Below are 26,449 nucleotides of genomic sequence, written 5' to 3'. Positions count from 1 at the left end.
AATAAATAAATAGGTGTCCAAATTCAATTCTATCTAGATAATATTTTTATCTTCTTTTTTTAAATTTATGTCTACCAAGTGACCCACATGTCTCCGTCAAATTACCTTTAATGTCACATCAGTAATAACTAACATTAACATTAAGGAATACAAATTCATATCAACTAAATTCAAAAAACAATTCAAGATAAGTTCAGAGATCAATTTACATATTAACCATTCTTTTTAATTCAAATAATAAACATAAAACAGAATAGACAGTAAAAATTTTGCCATTGAAAGTATGACTGCGGATGCCTGCTAAATAGAAAGCGTGTCTTACAAGATCCACCTTGTTTCTCAAATGATTGGATAAAATTTTCTCACACAAAATTATTTTCTTATCATTACAGCCTAATCTTTCCAACCCAGATCACCACACGAGAAAAAAGGGGTTAAAACAACAGAAACGGTTTAGAAATTCTAGTCGAGACCAAAAGCTTGGCCATTAAATTCACAAAGATGTCAATAGCCCCAGTAGTCATTCCGGATCTCATCATCGAATTTCTTTTTAAGCTCTGGATGTTTCTCAAAGTACTCGTCTGCCGTCATGGTGCTGATCTTTTGCTGTTCATAAAAAAAGATAAAAAATTCAGCAATTGTGATTTGGAACACAACAACACACATTTCGTCATCGTTTTATTTATTGCCTTAAGTTCTTGAACCTGAGCAATTTCTTTCTCCAATCGCTCAGACTCTTTCAAGGATTTCTCCTCCGCCTCCTTCAATTCTACAAGCTATAACCACAAATAAATAGCACATCATTCGAGGAAAAAACTTGGAGACAGGGTAAAAGAGAGTCAATTACCCTGTTGATTCTCACCAATGCATCAAATTTTGGTTTGTATTGAGGAGTGACGGTGTCAACGAACTTGGGGATCTCTACACCTGCAATGGAAAAGTAACATTTGTAACGGTGAATCCCTCAAAACTCCATCCAAACCTTATAAAAAGCATGATAAATATGATTACTTCGACTGCTAGAAATTGCAGACAAGTGAGAATTGAGTAGTTAGATGTCTATATTTTCTTCATTCTACTTCGAACATAAGTATAGGAGTATCTCAAGTTTTGGTGTCCGAAGAATCGATCACATAATAGCATTATTGAAATAAAACATCTACGGCATTAATCAAATTGTTAAATGCTAATAGCATTCAACAAGTGAATTGCACACAAATAAGAATTGTATTTGCAAACAAAATAGCACCAATTTAAACAATGTCCTCATTGGCAATTGATTTCCATTTAACTTTCAAGAAGTATGGGGCATGAAACCGATCTAGGAAAGATCAAGGAGATCTGAGTGGAAAATGATTGATAAGCGTATTACGCAAACTCGAGTGCAAGTGTCGATCAAAGCTAAATGTCCAAAATGGGTATGTTCAACTTGTTTCCAAGAATTTGTAGGCTTGAAGGGTCATATCCCCATATCTATGGTCCAGATATAGGTCAGGCATTGATATTTCCGTAAAAAAGAGTCAGAGAAATATAAAGCAATAGCAATAAAATCCATACTTTAATAATACCCCTTCCAAAACCCCAAAAACTGAGAGTGAAGAAAGGAAAGAGCTAGCTACTTAAGGTGACCATATCAGCATCCAACTAAGTAATAGTTCCCTTGTACCATAGAGATGATCTTCAAAGTAACAAATTCAAGAACACAAACAATTTATGATTTTACAGACCTGCAACTGATCTAAGCATAACCATATATAGGATGACTGGAAAATTGGATAGAGAGTAAGCCAAATATGATAACTATCAAATTAACTTACTCTCATATGCCTCTTTGTACATATCTACCAGGCGAGAGCCAATTCCTTTTCTATAGTACTCCCAGTCAATGGGTTCAGGTTCCTGCTTAAGAAATTGGATTATTAACAAGATAGGACTGAAACCTTGAACAAAACTAAAATTTCCTTAAAAATGAAAAAAAAATGTTCCAAAATCAAACCTTGAACAAAAAAATTCAACCTTATTGAAAATTTATTTCAATATAAAATATTAAAATCATCATTAAAAAACTAAAACTCTAAGATCTAATCAACGGATTAACCCAACAAATATATGAAAAAAATCAATAAAAATGCTTAAAAGGAGCTAGGGATTAGAGAGAATATAAGAAAAAGACCTGGCTGAATTTGGTTTGTAAAGTAGAGTTAACTTCATCAAAAGTGCGACGAAGAGTGGCGAACTCTTTGCGAGCCTCATCGGAGACCAAAAGCTTAGCAATCCCTTCCCAATCAATGTTCTTTGATGCTTTGAACGCGACATCGACGACTTTCTTCCCCGGTCCGCTCATTTTTCTTGCACTTTCTCGCTTCCCAAACGCTAAAATTTCAGGATTTTGTCTTCAAGATGAAGGATAAAATTGGAACTTGAGACAGTTAATGGGCCGGTTTGAACTATTTAAATTGAACTTGACCCAATTCGATGATAGACCGGACTTTGGTCCGAAGGGTGGCTTGTTTTAGGTCCAATTATAATTTTGGACCCATAAAGACTTTTGGGCCCAAGATTTTTATATTTAGCATTTTAATTGCCCTGTATTAAATTGAAGGTGGAAGAGTGGTATGGGGTTTTATGGGTGATTTGAATTGGAATTGTCCTGAAGTCTTTTATTTGGTGCAAAGATGGATTTTTAATATGTATTCCCATGTCAACTGCATTACTTATTTCTAAAATATATTTACATTTCCACTAGAAAGGATATTGTAAACAAGTAACATTAAGCCTCTAAATCATACATTAAACCAAAAATATAAATTATAAAAATCTTTTAGTTAAAGTTATTTGGTAACATTGTGTTTATCTTTAAAACTCTCATTTTAAATTATACCACAGAAAATTTAATAATTGAAAGACTTGGTTGATATAACATTGATAGGTTGAGAAATATAATTAAAACACGAATTTAAAATAAAGTCGTAAAAGTCGTTTTCTTTCTTCACCTGCATCATGAAAGTCATCAATCTTCATTTTTTCATAAGAAAAAAGGTAAGATTGAGAATGGGTTGTCTGCATATTCAACTCTGTGTCTGAATGCCTTCCAATTTGTTTCATCATAGATGCCTCATTTCATTATCTTTATTTACACTTACCTCTTCTCTTATTTGTGTTCATATAAATTTTAAAGTAAAAGTACTATCAGTAAAATCAAATTTGAACCAAAATTTATATATAATCTATAATAAAAACATTTTTAAAATAATTTCATTTAAAAAACATGGGATGGAATCAGAGTTGTTTGTAAAAATTATATACTCATAATAATGAACTATATTATATTAAAACATAAGAATAAGCTCTAGTACAATATTTCTTTTGAAACCCTAGTTACGTTGCAATTAATTTATGAAATGTATTTTGGGTATATATATTATCTATCATCATCCCATTTAAATAGGAATATTTTTGAACAAATAGTTAATTCAATTATATCATATAAATGTTATTACGGTTATCTTTGTTTTTCTAGTATTTAGATATGATTATAAATAAAATATTTTTCATTATTTGACAAAATTTCCTAAAATCATATTCTTTTAACAATCAAAATTTATTTTATAATAATATAATAAGTTATAGTAATTAATATCATAAACTTTTTTTGCCCAACTATACCCCACACACATATATATAAACTTAATTTGAATTACATATACTACATATATGAGAGTTGAGCACATTAGAGTAGCAAGGGATAAATAAAGCTAAGTATGCTTTGAACAAAAACCCATATTTATAAGATTAAAATATTCTATTTTATACTATAAAATTTTATTATTAAGTATTTATAAATTGTAATATATATTCATTATTAAAATATCAATATAAATATTTTCAATAATACATTAAGAATATTATTTAAAATTTAAACTTAACATTAAAATAAAACTGTGATATTAAATAATTTATTAAAATAACAATGTTATTAAACATAAATAATTAAATATGAACGTTTAATAATATTGAACATTATAATATTTATTATTAAAAGAAATTCTTTATAAACAACTATTATGACTTCTAAGTTAAGGTGGAGTAGAAAAAAAAAAGCTTTGACAAATGGTAGAGGGTGGCAGTGACAATATCTCAACTGAAGATCACAATACCGTAAAAGTTCGGTTCAAAGGTTTGACAGTGGATACGGGCAGTGACATGGCTGGGGATTTGTCTCCAGTGCCGATGATGTCATGGAGGGATAAAGTGATGGGGAGGGGCTCCCCTAATCCTGTCTGTGATGAAGATTTTAAGTTTTAGAAGGAGACATAACTAGATCTACTGTAAATGGGTTACCTACGATAGATTTCTCCGAGAGAATCAAACAACTTTTGGTAAGGGATATGGAGACCACAGTGGTGGTGAAACTACTAGGCCAAAATTTAGCATACAATTCTCCCCATAATAGGATCTTTAGCCTCTGGAAACCTGCGCACGCTTCCATCTCATGGAATTCGAAAATGGTTATTTTCTGGTTAAATTCCAGAGTAGGGAGGACTATGAAATGGTGCTTACCCAGGGTCCGTGGATTATTTTTGGGTAGTACCTCATGATTCAACCATGGACTCTAGACTTTAAACCCCTCCAACCATTTCCTAAAATTGTCATGGCTTGTGTTTGGCTACCTAGATTACCGGGTTTTCTTTATAAGCGTCGAATTTTGGAAGAAATTGGTGGATTGGTTGATAAGGTAGCTAAACTCGACTTCAAGATAGATAGTGGGTCAAGGGGAAGATTCGCCCGAATGGCAGTGTTTATCAACTTGGAGAAACTACTGATCTCGCAGATTCTGGTTAATGGTACGGTACATAGGGTTGAGTACGAGGTGTTATCGGCAGTTTGTTTCGCTTGCGACAGGTATGGTCACGTACAAGATTTGTGCCCTTTTGTTGGTTCGATGACGGACGGCGGTGGCAGCAAAGCTGAAACAACGATTAATATACCTGAGAAATAGAAGATAGAGGAGCCAGCGGAGTCGTTTGGACCATGGATGCTCGTCGAGAGGAAATCTTAGCGTAACCCGAGGGCGAATCTAAGCAGTAATGTGATGAATCCAACTATAAAGGGGGGTAGGTTCCATATTTAACGCTCGTTCCTCTTTAGGGGAAGAAAAGGCTGAAAATGAAGCGGTGGCTGCTGAATGCTGATTTATTGGGAGTTAAATTTAAAAAATGAGAGTTTTTGAAGAAGAAGGAATGTGTTAACCTACATGGGCTGAATAGGGATGAGCTCTCGGTTGGTAAAGGAACTTCTAGGGAGTGGTCCAGTTTGGGTTCTGGGGCCCCATTAAAAAATCATTAACTCCTTACTTGCTGGGGCTGCTAAACAGATTTAAAGTGGCATGTTGGGGGTCGGGTCCCTTTGATTAGTATTCTGGAATCACAAGGGAATGGTGCAGTGTCAATAGCTCCTTCAAACCCCATTGACTTAAATAATCCAATCATTCTTTTAGAGGATAAAAAGTCAGTGATTCCATCAGTTATTAATTCTCATTTTAATCCCACCTTTGAAGGTACGGTGGAAACAATGGTGGAATTAAATTTAAGTGTGCTTGATCCTAAGAGGCACTCGACTGTGTCTTTTAAAGAGAATTTTATTCCTATTTCTTCCAATTTCTCGGTTAATGTTGAATCGATTGGGATTGGTAAAGGTAATTCGATAGCTAAACGGAGAGGCTCCGGGGGGAAATGTGGTGTCTCCCGTAGTGGTAATGTTACAACCCGTTTTCTAGTGATGCCAGAAACAGTGGTTTCAGGATTATAAATCCGACGAGTGAGTTTGTAGATATTATTATTTAATATTTGCGAGTCAAATATAGTATTATATAGAATTTTGATCTAATAATTGTTGCTATTTGAACGAATAGTTAAGTATAAGTGGGTTGCCCCTAAAGTCGAGTGGTTTTAGAAAATAAGGTATCAAGACCTCATTTCTATAAACCGAGCTCGTAAATATTCTTATTAAATATTTACAGAGTTACTATATAGGTATATTGAAGTTTGGTCAAGAAATTTTAGTGATTTGATAGTTAATTAAAGAAAAAGAACTAAATCGTAAAAATTGCAAAAGTCAATCGCAATTAGTGTTTAAGTGCTAATTGAGTATTGTAACGCTGGGGTTTGTGCAAGTGTACATAGTCATTATCAAGTAATAAGTAAGTATCGAGTTATCGTCTCCACAAGGATTGTATTTGTGCTAAGTCAATTAATTTGTAAAATTATATTAACAATTTGGTAAATAAAAATACAAAATAATTGAGAAGTGGTGATTAAAATATATTAAACTAAATGCAATGATCCCTAATGCAAATTATCCTGAGTATGCAAACTATATGAATGAAATAGATTTTAGTGAAATTAAACACAATTTGCAACAATTATAACATAAATAAACTAGGACAATTACTTTAATTAAACTCAATTTATTATCAACATGCTTAATAACATTCGGAATAACATTCCATGGCAACTCGATCTTTCATGAGTTTGGAAACCACATTAGGTCCTTCCGAAATCTTTTACTTAGTAAATACGCATTTTACTGATCGTTATTTACTAAGGGTTTCTTAGCATTCGTGTGAGGTAACAGGGACGTGTTAGGTTTGAAGCAATTTAATCACACAAATCTAAAAACTATGCATATAACAGAGCCTGGTTAGAGTTTTTATGCAACCTACAATTCAATCGGGTTAGGATCTAAATTGAGCATGCACATTACAATTATGCGTCCATTAGCCGTCGTCTAGTTAAAATCACTCAGTTAATTCAGGTCCATTTCAATCATGTATGAACGAAATACAAACTTGATTTTAATTGAAAACATGATCGATTGAGGCACAAACATTATAAGCATGAATCAAATAAATATTATTTAATCAAAATAATCATCCTAGCTTAAATAAATTTAAGCTATCATTGTTGTAAACAAGAACAAAGAACACATAGCAAACATTTTTAAATTAAATTTAAAGGAAAGAAAGATTAAGCCCAATTCAGAGTGGTTGTCACCCAATACTCTGACTGACGAGGCTTCTTCGCTTCTTTGTGTTGCTCCTTTGTTGATGGCTCTCCAAGGTGGCCGACTAAGGGTTTTTTAAGAGGCTTAATTGCTAAAATCCTTATGCAAGGATGATGAAAGGGAAAGATAGCTAAAAGAATTGAGAGAATGATGAATGAGTTAGAGATGATAGGATGAGGGATGATTGAAAAAGTGAGAAATAAGCTTTTATTTATAGGAGGCAAGGGAGCTAGTTTGCTAAAAATAGGAGTGTCCATCCTTTGAAACTTCCTCCAAGAGTGGTCGGCCATGAATTAAGGAAAGGTGGCTGATTTTTCCTTTATTTTTGGTCAATTTGAGTGCCACAACAACTCAAGACTAAGACTCGGTCATCAACAAATCTTCGGAAAAATCTCTGATTTCTTTAACTCTTCTAGGACTTTGTATAATTAAACCAAAAAATGGTTTATGACATCCATATGCAGCCAAAAATTGGGTTGACTTGGTCCCTAATTTAGATGGTTTTGCAATTAGAAGAAAACTCTCAGACCTGTCCAAAAATAGTAGATAGTTTAGAGGACCAAATAATATAATTTAACCACTTTAATTAATCAATTTACTTAATTAATTAAAACCCAATTTATTAATGAAATATTAAAAATGAATTATTAAATATAATTTTATATTTTATTATTTAATTTAATCATGCATGACCCACTTTATAGCTTAAAAATATAATATGCTCAAATTAATATAAAATAAGTCATTTTATGCATGAAAACTATATAATAAAGTATAAATCACATTTTATAATTTCTATGTCCTAATTTTATATTTTCACATATTTCATTAATTTATTAAACAATTACTTGATTTTAACAACAAATTTAAGTAAAAGGTGATGAATTATATAGGAAAAATCCTATAAGGTCTTGCTAAGGCAAATTTTACTAAGAGTGTAAGTAGCATCAATCTTCGTCTCATAATCATGCATCAATAAATTCATGCTCATAGACCTTCTTTATTAAGAAGTAACTCATATACAAACATTTTAAAAATTTTATTCGAAGTTTCAAGATATGTCAACATGAATCATAGTTTGCATGTATGTCACAGCCATAGATAATATTCTTCATTCAACACAATTTCTCATCAATCAAGCAAAACAATCATAATGCTTATTTATGATCTTCATATGTTGAACTTAGTACTTCCTCTCCACTAATGTAGGTGACATAATCATCAAATCAATAGGTCTTTTATAAGGTTGTAATGAGGCTTGGTTAAAGGTAGGGATTTTAAGAGATAAGACATTTCGGTTTCAAAATCTTAACCTTTAACTTGTCTTGTATTTTTAGAAACTCAACCTTTTTCTTTAAGTGAACCTTTGGAACACCCCCAAACTTATTTTGAACTCAAGCTCATGCAAATTTTCCTTTTTGGAGACTGAGCGAACTTTTCTTCACTCTTTCTTTGTCTTTGTTGTTGTTGTTTTTTTTAAGCATGAGCACATACATCTTTATGAAAATTTCCTAAAATGTTGATTCCCAAGACAACTTTAGTTAAGACGGTGGACAAAATTATGATAGCTTCAAAAAATAGAGATATGACTTGTAATGTAGGTTTATTACAATGAACAGGCCTTTAAGCTCAAAATTATTGTTTCAAGGGTCTAATATCATAAGGTGGGCTTGAAAAGGCTCAAACGATCCAAAGAAAAATGGTGCCTATATCATTTTAGATTTTTATGTCTCCTAGAATTTCGCCTCAAGAAAGTTATTAAGTCAATTCTAAAGATATAAACCTTCATGCATGTCTAATCTCAAGAGAAACTAAGTTTTCATGGCAAACATTACCTAGGACTAAGATCATAAAAACATTCCATTTTTCATGATAACATACAATCACTCAGATAAAATCATCATTCATGCTTGCATACAAGCTATTTTATTGAAAAGAATTTCTCTAAACATTCATTTATTAAAACATACTTATGAAAGAAATGATTTGAAACATACTTGAAAATTTAAAAATTTTGAGCAATAATTTGCCTTACCCTCTTTAAAAAGAAGCAATGTCCTCATTGCAAGAACAAAGTAATGAATGAAAAATGAACACTAGGTAGGGCTGTAAAGAAAAAGAGGCGAGTCAATAAGACTGCTTAAATACCAAGTCTTTCCTCATAACCCAATCCTAGACATGTTCATTCTCATTGCCACATCACTCAGTCTTTTTCTTTCTAAAGAAGTATTTATTCATGCTTGATATGTTTTATTTTGTAGAAATTAAATCCTAATTAGTAAAGAAATATATTCCTAAAGACCTAAAAATAATTAAATAAATAACAAGACAAGAATCCCCCCTTTTTATTTTTCTAACTTATTCCCTTTGTCTTCTTTAGCTCCATCTTCGCTTGCATCGTCAGTCCCTTCTGTCTATGTCTCAAAGATAGCATCTGGGAACTCAGGAACAAAAGTATTAGAGATATTCTTAAAATTATTTTGAATTGAATCATCTCTAATTTTTTCATATTTCCAGTAAGTTTGTTGCTAATTGTGCATGAACTTGCACATATCCATCAAAATCGACAACTCTGATTTCCTTGAAGTACTTGCAGAAGTCGACATGAGTTGTATATTTAGGTTAAACACTTAGCTTGACTGGTTCTTCTTCTAGCTCAACCCTAGGTTCAGGGTTTTCAGCTCCTTCAGCTGGTTGAGAACTATTTGGTTCCTTATCAGATTCTTCTTCTTCAGTGTCTGTAACTGAATCAACTTCAGTTTTTATTTTATTTGTTGACTCTTTGGTTTCTTGCTCAGTTGTTTCCTCTTGCTCACCTTGGTTCAACTCATGCACTCTTTCTACCAACCTTTCAAGATCATGACTTGTAATACACCATTGAACATACTGCCCCTTTAGATTTGCTTGTGTTTTAACACGGGCCCTTAAGCAAAGTGAAGTGATTAATGATGGGAAATAAGCACTTCCTGCCTTCTTTTTAGCACACTCATGAATCTCCTTGAGGATAATTTTCCCAGCATTATTGGATTTTTCTGTCAAGATTGCATATAACAAGAGCATCCGTCCCATCGAGATGGTGGAACTGTGTGAGATAGGCATAAAACTGCAGCGAATAAAATAAAACCATACCTTTGGTACTGGTTTCAAGTATTCTCTTCGACAAGAATGGCTCCAATACTTTCTTATAATCCATTGGGATCCCAGATTTGTCACAACATCAAGCACTTGTTGAAGAAAATCCCAATTGATATTGCTCATCATAGGGTAGTACTCATATTCTTCAACATCAGGTAAATTAAACAAATCATTGATGGACTTAGAAGTAAGAGGTACCTTTTTCTTTCAAACAATGACTTCAGTAGCACCTTGCGTAGTCAAACTAGCATAGAATTCTCGAACTAGTTCATCATCAAGAAGTGAACGAGCATCACAGAATCGTTCCCATTTGAGAGCATTGATTATCTTTCTAACTGGCACAGGAACAACCATCACATCATTGCCCTTCAGATTAAAACCTTTTTTCGGCATCATCGGTTGATGCTTGAAAATTGAATCAAATCACTCTTTCACTTCTTCATTAACTACAATCGGGTTTTCAGAAGTAATCTTTAACGATCTAGTTCTTTTGTGAGACATAGTACTTTCCCAAAAATTCGATAGAGTTTCTGGACAAGAGAGAAAAGAGAAATCGGTAAAGTTGGTATAACTTGCTACGGCAAAAATCTTACGACGGCAAGGATGGTGCGGCGGCGATCTCTTTGCGGCAACAATAGGGAATTTTGGTAAAAAGAAAGAAAAGGACTAGGGTTTCTTTCTGGATTTGAGGTTGATAGCACAAGGAAGAGATTTAGGGATTTTTAGGGTGGAAGCAAATTGCTTTGAGGGATATGAAAATTAGTAGAATGAAGAGGGGTTTATATAAGGAAAAATTAGGGCAACATGTAGCAAAAATTTAGCTACATTAAAGTTACTTGGGTGGCAAGTAATGGGTGTGACGGCAAGGCTTAATTTTTTCCCTCCTTTTTGTTGTCTTAGGCCTCAAACTCAGACTGTATCTTAAAAAAAACTGATTAGTACTTGGGCCAAATTTGACCCCCTTTATTAACATAAAAATTTAAAATTTAAACTGAACAAAATGAAACTTAAAAATTTTAATTTGAAAATTTCTTTTTAACAAATTACATTAAATTAATTCCCAGGAAAGGTTGGACAGGTCACAACGGTCTCGCTTAAGTTCTAATCTCCTTAGACAGAATTAATTAATTGTAATAAATTAAGAAAATAAGTTCTAATTAATTATTTATTTATCCAATGAGTTCATGAAAAATTAAGGGTCTGTTAAGATGACTGAGGATTCAATTCGCTCAACTTCACCATCCTAGTAGTGTTTTAGACGTTGACCATTAACTTTAAACGTACCTCTATAATTGTCGTATAATTCAATAGCTCCGTAAGGATAAACTCAGTAGATGGTATAAGGTTCTTTTCATCGGGATTTCAGCTTCCCAAGAAATAACTTCAGCCTTGAATTAAACAATAACACCTTCTGACCTTCTTAAACTCGCGAAGTTGTATATGAGTATCATGCCATCTCTTTGATCTTTCTTTACATATTTTGGCATTCTCATAGGAAAACAACCTCAGCTCTTCCAACTCATCTAGTTGTAACATCTTTCTCTCATCGACTTGCTTAAGATAAAAAATTAACTACTTCAAAGCCTAGTGAGCTTTATTCTCCAATTCTAATAGCAAATGACATGTCTTTCCAAAGACTAACTGATAAGGAGTCATTCCTAATGGAGTCTTAAATGTTGTTCAATAGACCTATAATGCATCATCGAGCCTTCGAGACCAATCTTTTCTGCTAGGGCGTACTACCTTTTCAAGGATACCTTTGATTTCACGGTTCACTCTTTCAACTTGCCATTAGACTGGGGGTGATAGGCAGTAGCAATCTTGTGCTTCATATCATATTTGTCAAGCAACCATTTAAGCCATTTGTTCACAAAGTGAGAACCTTCATCACTAATAATAGCTCTTGGTGTCCCAAATCGTGTAAACACATGCTTATGTAGGAATCGCATGACTACCTTAGCATCATTTGTAGGGTATGCTTCAGCTTCAATCCATTTGGATATATAGTCCACAACAACTAAGAAGTATTTGTTCCCATACGAAGAAGGAAACGAGCCTAAATATTTGTTAAGGGCATCTCATTCCTCCTTGATATATTTCTGGTTCTTTGGCACTTATCGCAATTCTTTACATAAGCGTAAGCATCTTTAAATAATGTAGGCCAAAAGAAACCTGCTTACAAAATCTTTGCTGCAGTACGTGAACCACCAAAGTGTCCCCCACTTGGAGATGAATGGCAATGATATAAGACCTTAGCAATCTTACTTTTAGCTACACACTTTCAGATTATATTATCTGCACACTGTTTAAATAAAAACGGATCCTCCCAAAGATAATACCGACTATCATGAAGGAATTTCTTCCTTTGTTGGTATGTCATTTCTCGAGGAATTATTCCACATGCAAGATAATTGGCAAAATCAACAAACCAATGTGTTTTATGAATTTGACTCACCTCAAATAAGTGCTCATCTGGGAAATTCTCGTTGATAGGCACACGTGATCGAGTTACCTCATCTTGCTTTAACCTCGACAGATGATCAACTACTTGATTTTCAACACTTTTTTTGTCTTGGATCTCAAGGTCAAATTCTTGGAGTAAAAGTATCTAATGAATTAGCCTCGATTTTGCATCTTTCTTCGTGAGCAAGTATTTAATGGCTGCATGGTCAGTAAATACTGTAACTTTGGTACCTATAAGATATGAACAAAATATTTCAAAAGCAAAAGCTATAGCAAATAGTTCCTTTTCAGTTACCGTATAATTGAGTTGGGCTCCCATCAAGGTTCTACTTGCATAGTAAATGAGGTGGAACACTTTATTTTTTCTTTGACCCATCATAGCTCCAATGGCATAGTCACTTGCATCGCACATCAACTCAAAAGGTGAGTTCCAATCAGGTGTAATAATTATTGGGGTTGAGATTAATCACTTCTGTAGATCTTCAAAAGCTTCCAAACATGATTTATTGAAATCGAACACTGTATCTTTCTCTAACAACAAATACAACGACTTAGAAATTTTTGAGAAATCCTTGATAAACCTTCGGTAAAAACTGGCATTGCCTAAGAAACTTCTAACTCCTTTCACATTAATTGGGGCCGATAATCTTTTAATTACGTCTACCTTTGCTTTATCGACTTCAATTCCTTTCTTTGAAATCTTATGACCTAAGACAATCCATTCCTTAACCATAAAATGACATTTCTCCCAATTAAAGACAAGATTCGTCTCTTCGCATCTCTTCAGTACCTTAGCCAAATTACTCAAACAGATATCATAAGTGTTACCAAAAATAGAAAAATCATCCATGAAAACCTCAACAAAATTTTCAACCATATCAGTAAATATTGCTATCATGCTTCGTTGAAAAGTTGCAGGTGCATTGCATAAACCAAAAGGCATTCGCCAAAAGAAAACGTACCGTATGGACAAGTAAAAGTTATTTTATATTGGTCCTCCGGGGCTAAAACTATTTGGTTATATCCCGAATAGCCATCTAAAAAATAATAGAATTCATTACCTGCCAGTCGATCTAACATCTGATCCATAAAAGGTAACAGAAAATGATCCTTTCGAGTGGCTTTATTTAGCTTTCTGTAATCAATACAGATTTTCCAACCAGTAACAGTTCTTGTTGGAATCAATTCGTTGAGCTCACTTTCAACAATTGTGATTCTGTCTTTCTTCGGCACACACTGCATCAGACTTACCCACGAACTATCTGAAATAGGATAGATGACTCCTGCATCTAACCATTTGATCACTTCTTTCCTCACAACTTCTTTCATAATAGGATTGAGCCTCCTTTTCCCATCAATTCGAGCTCTTTCACCTTCTTCTAAAATAATTTTGTGCATTCAAAATGAAGGGCTTATACCTCGAATATCAGCTATGGTCCAACCAATTGCTTTCTTATATCTCTTTAAAACAACAATTAGTTGCTTCTCTTGATCTTTCGTTAGTTTTGCTGAAATAATCACAGGCAAAGTAGAACAGTCACCTAAATAAATGTATTTTAAATAGGAAAGAAGTACCTTTAGTTCGAGTTTAGGTGGTTCTTCAATTGACAACTTGGGTTGCACAAATTCTCTAACTTCCAACTCCAACAGTTCAAACCGTGTGGATTGAATAAAATTTCTCGGATTGGCTTCCATCAAAGCCATGTTTTCTTCACCTTCTTCATCCTCCAAAGGGTCAAACTCTAAGGCTTTCTCCAATGGATCTTCCTTAAAATTGCTTTCCATAGAAACCAAGGTTTCTATCTCTTCCATAATTGAACACTCCTCTGCCGGATTAGAAAATTTCATCGCTTTAAGAATGTTAAAGGTTACCTAATCGTTTTGAACTCGCATGGTGAGTTCTCCTTTCTGCACATCAATTAACATTCTTCCCGTGGCTAGGAAAGGTCTCCCAAGGATAACTGGCACTTCCTTATCTGCTTCAAAATCTAAAATAATGAAATCAGCAGGAAAATTAAATTTATCGACTCTTACCAAAACATCCTCGATATTTACTTTGGGATATGCTAACGATCGATCTGCTAGCTGAAGCATCATAGTTGTAGGTCTTACTTCACCTATCCCTAACATCTTGAAAATAGACTTAGGCATCAAGTTGATACTCACTCGTAAGTCACACAAAGCTTTACCACAGTAAGATTCACCAATGTTACAGGGTATAGTAAAGCTTCCTGGGTCTTTCAATTTTGGTGGCAATTTGTTCTGCAAGAATGCACTACACTCTTTTGTCAAGGCAACAGTTTCATACTCACTCAGTCATTTCTTCTTGGACAGTATATCCTTCATAAACTTCACATAATTCGACATTTGTTCTAAAGCCTCCACCAACGGAATATTGATGTGTAACTGCTTCAGAACATCTAAAAACTTCTTGAATTGCACCTCCTGTTTCTACTTGTGTTGCTGCAATCTTTGTGGATATGGAGGTTATGAAACTTTCGATTGAACCGGTCAACTTTTTTGAGTAGGTAAATTTGCATCCAAAGAAGATGTTAAAATATCTGAATTTACTAAGTCAGGGTTTACCTTGTCAGACTTTGTAGATTCTGATTCCTTTGGTGTAGGAACTTTAACATCTGGTTGACTTTCCTCCTTTTCAACATGCTTATCTTCGACATCAATCAATCGGGGTACCAGAGTCTTACCACTTTGTAATGCCACTACCTTGATATGTTCTTTACCCAAATTCCTTAGATTCTCAGTATTGCTCAGCAAGGTTCGTTGCGGTCTACTACGTAGCTCTGCAGCTAACTGACCCATTTGGTTTTCCAAATTTTTCAGTGTTGCTGCTTGACTTTGGATCAAAGAGTCATTCTTTGCCATGTACGCTTTCAACAAGTTCTCCAAACTGTTTGATGCCTCAGCTTGAGGTGATTTTGGAGTTTACTGATTAAACTCTTGAGATTGGTTGAGTCTTTGCTGAAATAAGTTGTTGTTTGGTCCATTTCCTTGGTTGCTTCAAGAAAAATTAGGATGATTACGCCATGAAGGATTGTAGAAGTTGGATTGGGGTCCTTGTCCACTCCTATTTTGATATTGGTTCCCTATATAGTAAACTGACTCAGGATTTGATGGACAATTCTCAAAAGAATGACTTTCCCCACAATACATACAGGAAACTGTTTCAAACGGAGTTGGTGGCTGAGCTACAAAATTATTAGTACTATTAGCAGTTAACTATTTTAACATAAAGGAAATAGACGATACCTGAGCTGATAACGAAGTGAAGAAGTCAACTTCATGAACTCCGACTATGCGACTTCCTGAAGCTGTTCGATTCGTTGACCATTGATAGTTGTTACTCACGATCCTCTCAATGATCTCATAAGCCTTATTATAAGACTTAGACAAAGTTGCATCATTCGCGAAAGCATCTACCATCAATCTTGTATTTACATTGAGACCATTATAGAATTTCTCCAACTGGATACAATGAGGAATCTCATGATAAGGACACTTACGAAGTAACTCCTTGAATCGCTCCCAAACCTCATACAAAGACTCATCATCCAATTGTTGGAAAGTTGTGATCTTGTTCCTCAACTTAGCGTTTTTGCTAGGTGGAAAATACTTAACCAAAAATCTCTCCACTAATTCTTGTCATGTAGATATGAAACTTGGTGGCAATGAATTGAGCCATGCTTGTGCTCGATCTTGCAACGAGTACGGAAACAACTTCAACCTCAGTGTGTCTTCAGTCGCACTGGCTATCTTGAATGAATCACTCACCTCCATAAACAATCGAAGGTGGAGATTTGGATCTTTCGTGGGCATACCACTAAATTGGCCCACCGTTTGTAGCATTTGAAACATCACTGGTTTCAATTCAAATTGGGTTGCCTCAATATTTGGCCTTCTAATTCCTAGGTTTAACTCACTGAAAAGTGGCACATCATATTGTGTGATGCATCTATCCCTATCATCGGCAATGAGGATAGAATTTCGTACATAATCGACTTCATTACCTTGGTCTTGATTCTGATTTCTAAGGTCCATCTCGACTTGTCTTTGAGCTGTTCGTTCATGTCTTCTTTATCTGAAAGTTCGCTCAATTTTAGGGTCTACAGGGAGTAAATTGATAATTCGATCTATGCTCATAAACACCTGTAAAGAAAATCACAAAAATTAGAAAGAATAAGTTAGTAATGTTAGAAGTAAATCAAATTGAAAATAAATAATTTCACAAAAAAATGACTATGGCAACAGTTTACAATTCCCGGCAACGGCGCCAAAAACTTGTAACGTTGGGGTTTGTACAAGTGTACACAGTCGTTATCAAGTAATAAGTAAGTATCGAGTTATCGTCTCCACGGGGATTGTATTTGTGCTAAGTCCCTTAATTTGTAAAATTATATTAACAAATAGGTAAATAAAAATACAATATAGTTGAGAAGGGGTGATTAAAATATATTAAACTAAATGCAATGATCCCTAATGCAAATTATCCTAAGTATGCAAACTATATGAATGAAATAGATTTTAGTGAAATTAAACACAATTTGCAACAATTATAACATAAATAAACTAGGACAATTACTTTAATTAAACTCAATGTATTATCAACATGCTTAATAACATTCGGAAAAATATTCCATGACAACTCGATCTTTCATGAGTTTGGAAACCACATTAGGTCCTTTCGAAATCCTTTACTTAGAAAATACGCATTTTACTGATCCTTATTTACTAAGGGTTTCTTAGCTTTTATGTGAGGTAATAGGGACATGTTAGGTTTGAAACAATTTAATCATACAAATATAAAAACTATACAGATAACAGAGCTTGGTTAGAGTTGTTATGCAACCTACAATTCAATCGGGTTAGGATCTAAATTGAGCATGCACATTACAATTATGCGTCCATTAGCCGTCGTCTAGTTAAAATCACTCAGTTAATTCAGGTCCATTTCAATCATGTATGAACGAAATACAAACTTGATTTTAATTGAAAACATGATCGATTGAGGCACAAACATTATAAGCATGAATCAAATAAATATTATTTAATCAAAATAATCATCCTAGCTTAAATAAATTTAAGCTATCATTGTTGTAAACAAGAACAAAGAACACATAGCTAAATTCTTTAAATTAAATTTAAAGAAAAGAAAGATTAAACCCAATTCAGAGTGGTTGTCACCCAAGACTCTGACTGACGAGGCTCCTTCACTTCTTTGCGTTGCTCCTTCACTGATGGCTCTCTAAGGTGGCTGACCAAGGGTTGTTTAAGAGACTTAATTGCTAAAATCCTTATGCAAGGATGATGAAGGGGAAAGATAGCTAAAAGAGTTGAGAGAATGATGAATGAGTGAGAGATGATGGGATAAGGGATGATTGAAAAAGTGAGAAATGAGCTTTTATTTATAGGAGAGGCAAGGGAGCTAGTTTACTAAAAATAGGAGTGTCCATCCTTTGAAACTTCCTCCAAGAGTGGTTGGCCATGAATTGAGGAAAGGTGGCTGATTTTTCCTTGATTTTTGGTCAATTTGAGTGCCACAACAACTCAGGACTAAGACTCGATCATCAGCAAATCTTTGGGAAAATCTCTGATTTCTTTAACTCTTAAAGGACTTTGTATAATTAAACCAAAAGATGGTTTATAACATCCATGTGCAGCCAAAAATTGGGTTGACTTGGTCCCCAATTTGGATGGTTTTTCAATTAGAAGAAAACTCTCAGACCTGTCCAAAAATAGTAGATAGTTTAGAGGACCAAATAATATAATTTAACCACTTTAATTAATCAATTTACTTAATTAATTTAAACCCAATTTATTTATTAAATATTAAAAATGAATTATTAAATATAACTTTATATTTTATTATTTAATTTAATCATGCATGACCCACTTTATATCTTAAAAATATAATGTACTCAAATTAATATAAAATAAGCCATTTTATGCGTGAAAACTATATAATAAAGTATAAAATCACATTTTATAATTTCCATGTCCTAATTTCATATTTTTGCATATTTGATTAATTTATTAAACAATTACTTGGTTTTAACAACAAATTTAAGTAAAAGGTGATGAATTATATAGGAAAAATCCTATATATTTTTCATTTACATGTATAAATGAAAAATGGGGTTATTTAAATGTCAATTAAATCATTTCTAATGTTAATGGTCGGCCATATACTTTGAGATTTGATTTTTATATTGGTTAAAATGTTTATTAAATTAAGTTGAAGTAATATTATTAAAAAAAACAAAAAGAAAACATGCCATCATCTTGTTCATTCTTTTTGGTTAAAACCAAAAATTCCATTTTTGGAATAGAGAAGAATCGACCAAGCTTTAATGTTCATGCATGGTATGTTTCCAATCCCGTTTCTCGTAAGTTTATGTTTTTGAGATTGTTGTAGCTTAATCTATCTAGCCTAGAGACTATTTTGTGAAACTGTCAAAGTTTTGAAAATTCCATTGATTTTCTTGCAGTTTTCTTGAAGTTTATTTTGATTTTAAAGCTTAATGATGAAATAAGACTTTTTTGTAAAGTAATTTTGAATAGTTTTGAAGTTAGGAACTAAATTATTAAATTGTTGAAATTGGCTTAAAAATTTTGTAAATTTCAGAACTTGATGGCTATTTAGGGATGCTACTGAATTTGGTTTTGGGTCTAATTGTATAAAAAAGAGCTTGTTTCGATTTTAGGGACTAAATTGAATAAAATGCATAAGTTTAGAGAAATTGTGAAACATGTCAATAAAGAAGTCATATTCATCAAATAGATTTTTATAATGATATCAAGACTGATTAATTGAAATAAATACAATATAGATCAAGAACCGATAGAAAATTGTGGAAAAGAGTAAATTGCAGACTAGTTCCTGATATTACTATTTCTACAGTTTGGCCTGGTAAGTTCTTAAGGTTTAATTTGGTTTAATTTGTAATATTATGTTGATTTTTGAATTGTGGTATGCTTAATATATATGTATAGATATTTGAATTTTTACAAATTGGTACAAGGTGAGAAAATGGATTGAATTGAAAAGTGTTACACGATTACTTGTATCATGCCCGGATGAACATAGGATAAGATACAATTATCATGCCAATAGGTTATTTTATGCGCTGTACGGGATTGATATGTGATGAGATGATGTTACATGACTTCATTTTTATACACTGAGTATATCGAAATCTAGCATTTATTACAGATTTTTGAGTTATATGTACAATGATTCTGGCATGTTTCTGGGGGCAGATGTAAAGCCTATGAGCTTGACACTTGGTGCCCAGACGTTTTACTAGAGGGATGTTAGCCTACGAGCTAGGCACTCAGTTCCTAGGCGTGTTCTTGGTTGGACTAGCTCAGTTGAGCATTCTGGCATGTCTTGGGTGGATAACCGCAGATCTGTATCTATTTATACCATTCATCGGGTTGAATTTTAATGGTTAAATGATTTAATGATGATATGTAATTGATATTTGGTTATGATTTCTTGTGAAAGACTTGTACATGTGTTCATGGTTTTCGATATTATATCACGACTTGATAATGGTTGATACTGTATAAATTACATGATTAAATGACTCATATTTGCAGAACTCACCTATTGAATGGTTGTGATTGAAAGGGTTAATGTTAGCTGTTGATTTTTTTAATTATAAAACTGTAATTATACGGTAAGTTATAACGTTTCAACATGTGAACTTACTAAGCTCGTAAAAGCTTACTTGTGTTGTTTTCCTGTTTTCTTGTAGATCTCGTTTTGCATAACTGGGCGATCGGATCAACTTGAAGATCACACTATCCACCTATCTTTTGGTAGACTTTGAAAACATTTAATTTGGGACATGTGACATGTGATAGGAGTATATTGTATTTGTTTATAAGTGTTCTTTATAAGTGGCATATTTTGTGCTTGTATATAAGTTGAGTGTTTGTGGAAAATAATGTGATTGATCATAGCTTGGTTTAAATATTTGAATGTGATATTTGCTTGATATGTGAAGGAATATATATCTATGATGGAATGAAATGCATATAAATTAAATAAATATGATAGGTAATACTTTGGTTAGAGTTGTTTTGGATGCTATGAATTATTATATAGATGTATAGCTTGTTTTGATAGTTAATGTGTGGTACATATGCTTTGTCAAAAGTGTAATTGATGATTATGTTATAGCATATTGTCATTTTATATGACCTTGTTTTGTTAAGTTTGAATTGGTTAGAAAATGACCTTAGATGTGGGATTTGATTATTATATGTGATGGTGCTTTATTACACATTGGTTAGGTATTTTAGGTTGAAATGTACCATGTTCAAGTTTGATTAATTTATAGATGATGGTGTATGGAACTAAGATATAGACATGGCTTGAAATGAATTTTCAACTGTAATTTTTCACTAAATGATAAAAAGTATCGATACCTAAAACCTAGAGTATCGATACTATATCAAATGAACAATTTTCAAATTTACGAATATAAATTTGGTATCGATAGTTTTATTTAGTATTGATACTCTATAACTTTTACAAATAACTTGATAAATATTACCGATACCTAAATTTGAGAATCCCAAAATGGTATCGATAATGTTTTTGTATCGATACTTGTTAAAAATATCGATACTTCTTAATTTAGTATCGATACTTTATACCTAGTTTTAAAAATTTATAAATAGGTCCTTATTCATGTTTAAATTTAAATTGTAAGTGGTTTAAGCTCGATATAACTCCGATAATGTATGAATAACATGTCTTTGATTAAATGATTGTTGAATGATTATCATTCAAAGAAGTATGAATTGATATCGCTTGATTTTTTTGTTATGTGTTGTAGCATCCTGTAACCCTAATTTGGTGACAGAGACAGGTAAGGGGTGTTACAGGTAAGACTTCTAGTAAAATTATCTGGGACTGTGGGGGCTGTTTTAAAAATTTTGATAATGTAAGAGTCCTTTTGTCTGACATAATGAACGTCATGGTCAAACTTATCAGTTCACAGATCGAAATGAGATTGGTAAGGAGGTGTTGAATAGTAATGGGAAAGGTCATGAAGAAAAATGTTTGCTCGGGCATTAAAGGCTAGCCTTTGTTTTTTTTTTAAATAATGTGTTTATCTATTTTTTTTCTAGAATTTTCAATGGTGCACCAGTAGTAAATTTCCACATATTTTTTGTAAGTATAACCGGGAGCACAAGCTTGATATTGTTGGTATTTTAAAGACTAAAGTTAGTGGTGGCAAAGCTGATTCAATCATCGCTAATCTCGATTTTCAATTTTCTTATTGAGTAGAGGGAATTGGTTTTTCTAGGGGTATTTGGATAAGATGGAAGGAGTCGATTTGTGTTGAAGTCCTTCAGAGTAATCCCTAATTTATTTTGATACAGGTTTCTAGTAATTCTTTAGAATAACATATCTTTGTTGTTTTCGTTTATGGCAGCCCTGATAGTCAGAAATGAAGACACCTTTGGGAAGATTTGAAGGTTATCATTTCGAGCAACGGATCTCCTTGGTTGGCAACAGGGGACTTTAATGCATTTTTTTCTTCTAGTGAAAAGTGAGGTAGGAAAATTAATGGGAAAAGATGTCCCTTTTTGGTGAATTTATGGATTTAACTGAATTGCATGATTTAGGGTTTAGAGACTCTTCCTTTACATGGCATAGAGGTGGAGTGTTTGAACGTCTAGGTAGAGCCATTGGTAATGATGAGTGGATTGCTTCTTTCCCAAATTGTTCGGTGACTCATCTTTTAATGTTCAAACCTGACTATAGACCTCTCTTGTTGTCTCTCAAACCATCGTTACGCTTTTCTAAGGGTTGTCCTTTTCGTGTTTTGGTTGGATGGGTTGAGCATCTAGATTTCTCTAAGTTTGTTATGGAAAAGTGTAGCCTTAATGGGCATATGTCAAATTCTCTATCTCACTTCATGATTCAACTCAAGAGCTAGAATAAAAATGTGTATGGTCATATTAGGACACGTAAAAAAATGATGATTCAGAAACTCTCTAATATTCAGAAGGTTATGGATTATTCTCAATCAGATTCTTTATTTTAATTAGAAATAGAGGTCCGAGAAGACTTGAAAAATGTCCTTAACTATGAGGAACTTCTTTGGAAACAAAAGGCAAGGTGATATTGGCTTTTTTTGGGAGACAAATATAAATTTTTATCATTGACGCACACTTCAAAGGAGAAAGTAGAACCAGATCATTGCATTGAAGAATGATTTAGGAGAGTGGATTTTTTATGAGAAAGAATTAAAAAATGAGGCGATTAGGTTATTTCAGAATTTGTATAGAGAGGCATTAGGGCAATGAGAGATTTGCCTTCTAGTTCATTTCCAAGGATTACAGCCGGAGATGTTTAGCTCTTGTGTAAACCGATCTCTAATGAGGAAATAAAGATTGCTCTATTTGATATGGGCCCATTAAAGGTTTCGAGTAGTGATGGGTTTCATACCCTCTTTTTTCAGAATCAGTAGGACCGATATGATAATGTCATTTGTTCTTAGGTTAAAAATATTTTTGTAGGGGAGTGCATTGATCCTGAATTGAACAATACCCTTATAGTCCTTATTCCTAAAGTTCAAAATCTTGAGAAGTTTTTACAGTTCAGGCCTATAAGCTTATGTTCAGTTCTATATAAATTGGTTATGAAGATAATTACTAATCGATTTAAAGTGGTCTTCCTAAGGATCATTGAGCAAGAGCAGTCTGGATTTATTGCTAGAAGGAATATCACATATAATATTATAATCGTACAGGAAGTGATCTATTATATGAAAAGAAAACAAAAGAATAGGAAATGGTTGGCAGTCAAGATAGATCTTCAAAAGACTTATTGATGCACATATCTTCAACAGATATTGTGGAATGGAACTTCGACTCAGAAATTCTGTCCGACAAGAGGCATTCGATAGGGGTGTCCTCTGTCCCCTTACCTTTTTTCTAAGCATGGAGTGGATTGGATATAACATCATTTGGCTATCAACTCTGGGCAATGGGTTCCTATTCGTCTGTCTCGATTAGGTCCCCCTTTTCGTGTCTCTTCTTTGCTGATGACTTAATTCTGTTTGGTCAAGTCGGTGTGAGTCAAGCTAGGGTCTTAAAAGGTGTGTTGGATATATTTTGTGGCTATTCAGGGTATAAGATTAATGCGCACAAATCTAATATCTGCTTTTCTAAAGGTGTTGGTGATGTTTCAAAGGAGAAGTTATGTAATATTCTTGGATTCCACAGAGTTCAGAATCTTTGGACCTATTTGGGTGCGCCTCTATTTCATAATTGAGTTACAAATAACACTTTGAGGTTTGTAGTTGATAAGGTTCGAAGCAAACTACATAGCTGGGATGTTAGGAAGTTATTAGTAGCAGATAGGGCCACCTTAGCTCAATCGATATTATTGTCAATCCCTAATTATTTCATGCAATCAATGATGATCCCTAAAGGGTTATGCGAGGAAATTGAATATATGGTTAGATAGTTTATTTGAGGCTCTTGAATTGGTGAAAAAAACTCGGCTTTGGTTAGTTAGGAAAATGTCTGTCAACCTTGGGATCACGGTGGACTTGGTTTTCAGAAGTTACAATATCAAAATACTTCCTTTATGATGAAGTTTGGTTTTAGTCTTGTGTCTGATTCTAAAGCTCTTTGGGTTCGGGTTCTTCGGGCTAAGTATGGAATTTCAGTTGGATTACTTGTTACGTTATTAAGTGTAAGAGGTTCTTTCTTATGGAAAGCTCTCACTAAGGCTTGGCCTCTTATTCGGGAAAATATGTTTTGGTCAATGAGGGATGGAACTAATATTAGATGTTGGCCTGATCCATGGATTCCAAATGTAAGATCTTTGGTTAGCCTGATTCCAAGACATTCCAATCTTGATATGGTTTGCCTTCTCTGTGAGATGGTTACAGGTGATGGTGTGTGGAATCTTGATATCTTCCAGCTTTGGTTATCAGAAGAGATGATTCGAAGGATTGTAGCAATTCCACCTCATCTGGATAGAAGGGGTGATAGGTTCGTTTGGGGTGGCACATCGACAGGTTCTTTTTCTGTTAAAAGTGCTTATAGGAAGACTCAGGAAAGATCGTGGAATCCAAAGGAGGCGGTATGATAGATCCCTGGAAATTTCAATGACCCTAATGAATTAGGTTCTTCATTTGGCTCACTCTCAAGTAGCGTTTGCTTACCAATATGGAAAGAGTTCATCGGAAGATTGGGCATGATTCGACTTATGGTGTTTGTGGGCATGGCTTCGAAGATATACTTCATGCAATTAGAGATTGTTCTCCAGCAAGGAGTATTTGGGATCAGTTAATTCCAATAGATCAACAAGCTTGGTTTTATTCTGGTAATTTGTAGGAATGACTTGTATCAAACTTGTGGAATCAACATGGTAGGCGTTTGGGAGATGTGGATTGGAGTTGTCTTATTGGGATAATCATTTGGCGCATTTGGAAGAATCGAAATCTTTTTATTTTTCAAGGTGTGTCCTAGAGTTCTAGTGAAATTATCAAAGTGTCTTATAGTTGGGCAAAACAATGTCTCTCTCAAAAGGGAATCCTTGGCTGAGATACGAAAATTGGGTCTGTTTAAATACTGATGGGTCAGTTAGAAATGAAATAGGTTTTGCGACAGCAGGAGGAATTGTTCATGATCAAAATGGGAGGTGGATTCTTGGCTTTAATAGATACTTGGGGAACTGCTTTGTTTTAGATGCTGAATTATGGGGCATCTTGGATGGTTTGGCTATCCTGATTGGTCGAGTTTATGATAATGTCTTAATTCAACCTGATAATCTTGAGGCGACTAAAGTCATTTAGGAAATTTCTTCTGAGGGTTCTAATTCTACATTGATAAGAAGATGTCATCAACTTTTGCTACAGTTTGGACAATGGGGTATATGCGCATCTCTAGAGAAGATAATCAGATTGTTGATAGTCTGGTCAAACTAGCATAAGATAGACATAATGGTTTAATCTTGTTTGATGTCTCCTCATTGGAGTGGAAGGTTTAGTTTTTTTTTTTGTAACTAGTTTGTTAATTTATTTTTCATAAAAATTCTTTATAAAATGTGATTTTATAAGTAACCAATCACATCTAGTTAAAAAGATTGATAATGACTCCTCTTTTAATTGAAAACCTCGTGTTTTCTTAAAACCAAAGTTTTCATACTTTAATAATTTGTCAAGCTAATTTTTTAGATAAGTGAAAAATGGTCACGAAAACAATATTTACTTATAATTAGGTGACAATTTTGTACTATAATCCATTATTATTTTAATAAAAATTAATTTTAAATTAATTTTATTATTAACTAAATAAATTTAAAAGTATTGAACACCTCTGCAAAGCGCGTGGATTGATAGTGTGAGAAGTGAAAAAATAATGCACTTATTATCAGTGAATAATCAAAACAGCATCATTACAAATTCAATAATTAATAAAATTCAACAAAAAAATAATAGAATATGGTTAATGCCACCGATCTTTGCTATTATTAATATTATTAATAGTTAAAAGAATTAAATTAATCTAAATTGTAATAAAGTTATCATTTATTGTATAAAAATATTTTGAAATTTTTTTTCGATTGTGGTTCAATTCTAAAGAAAATATTTTATTTGCATAACCTTAAAAACTTTAAAAATATTAACTCTATTAAGCAATAAATGACATTTTTATATGGTAAATATTGATACTATTCCAATTTAACCTTATTTGATTCTTTTTAATAGTGTAGATACTAAATTTATCCATTTAA

The 26,449-nt window shown here is 33.3% G+C and overlaps 1 protein-coding gene and 1 non-coding gene across 2 annotated transcripts; one reads left to right on the top strand and one right to left on the bottom strand.

Moving 5' to 3' along the window:
* Nucleotides 1-314: 314 nt before the first annotated feature.
* LOC105778793 (ATP synthase subunit d, mitochondrial) lies at nt 315-2,391 on the bottom strand. Its single transcript, XM_012602552.2, has 5 exons — nt 2,174-2,391; nt 1,818-1,899; nt 863-927; nt 690-776; nt 315-606 (listed from the first exon to the last, which is right to left on the bottom strand). The coding sequence occupies exons 1-5, from the start codon at nt 2,342-2,344 to the stop codon at nt 505-507; spliced, it is 507 nt and encodes a 168-aa protein (XP_012458006.1). The 5' UTR covers nt 2,345-2,391; the 3' UTR covers nt 315-504.
* Nucleotides 2,392-16,159: 13,768 nt separating this feature from the next.
* LOC128040889 (small nucleolar RNA R71) lies at nt 16,160-16,266 on the top strand. Its single transcript, XR_008195694.1, has one exon. It is a non-coding gene; the product is annotated as a small nucleolar RNA R71 (small nucleolar RNA).
* Nucleotides 16,267-26,449: the final 10,183 nt, after the last annotated feature.

Source organism: Gossypium raimondii, chromosome 4, assembly GCF_025698545.1.
Source record: "Gossypium raimondii isolate GPD5lz chromosome 4, ASM2569854v1, whole genome shotgun sequence".
NCBI lineage: Eukaryota > Viridiplantae > Streptophyta > Magnoliopsida > Malvales > Malvaceae > Gossypium > Gossypium raimondii.
The sequence above is the reverse complement of the archived record's forward strand: the minus strand, read 5'-3'. Positions and strand labels throughout refer to the sequence as shown.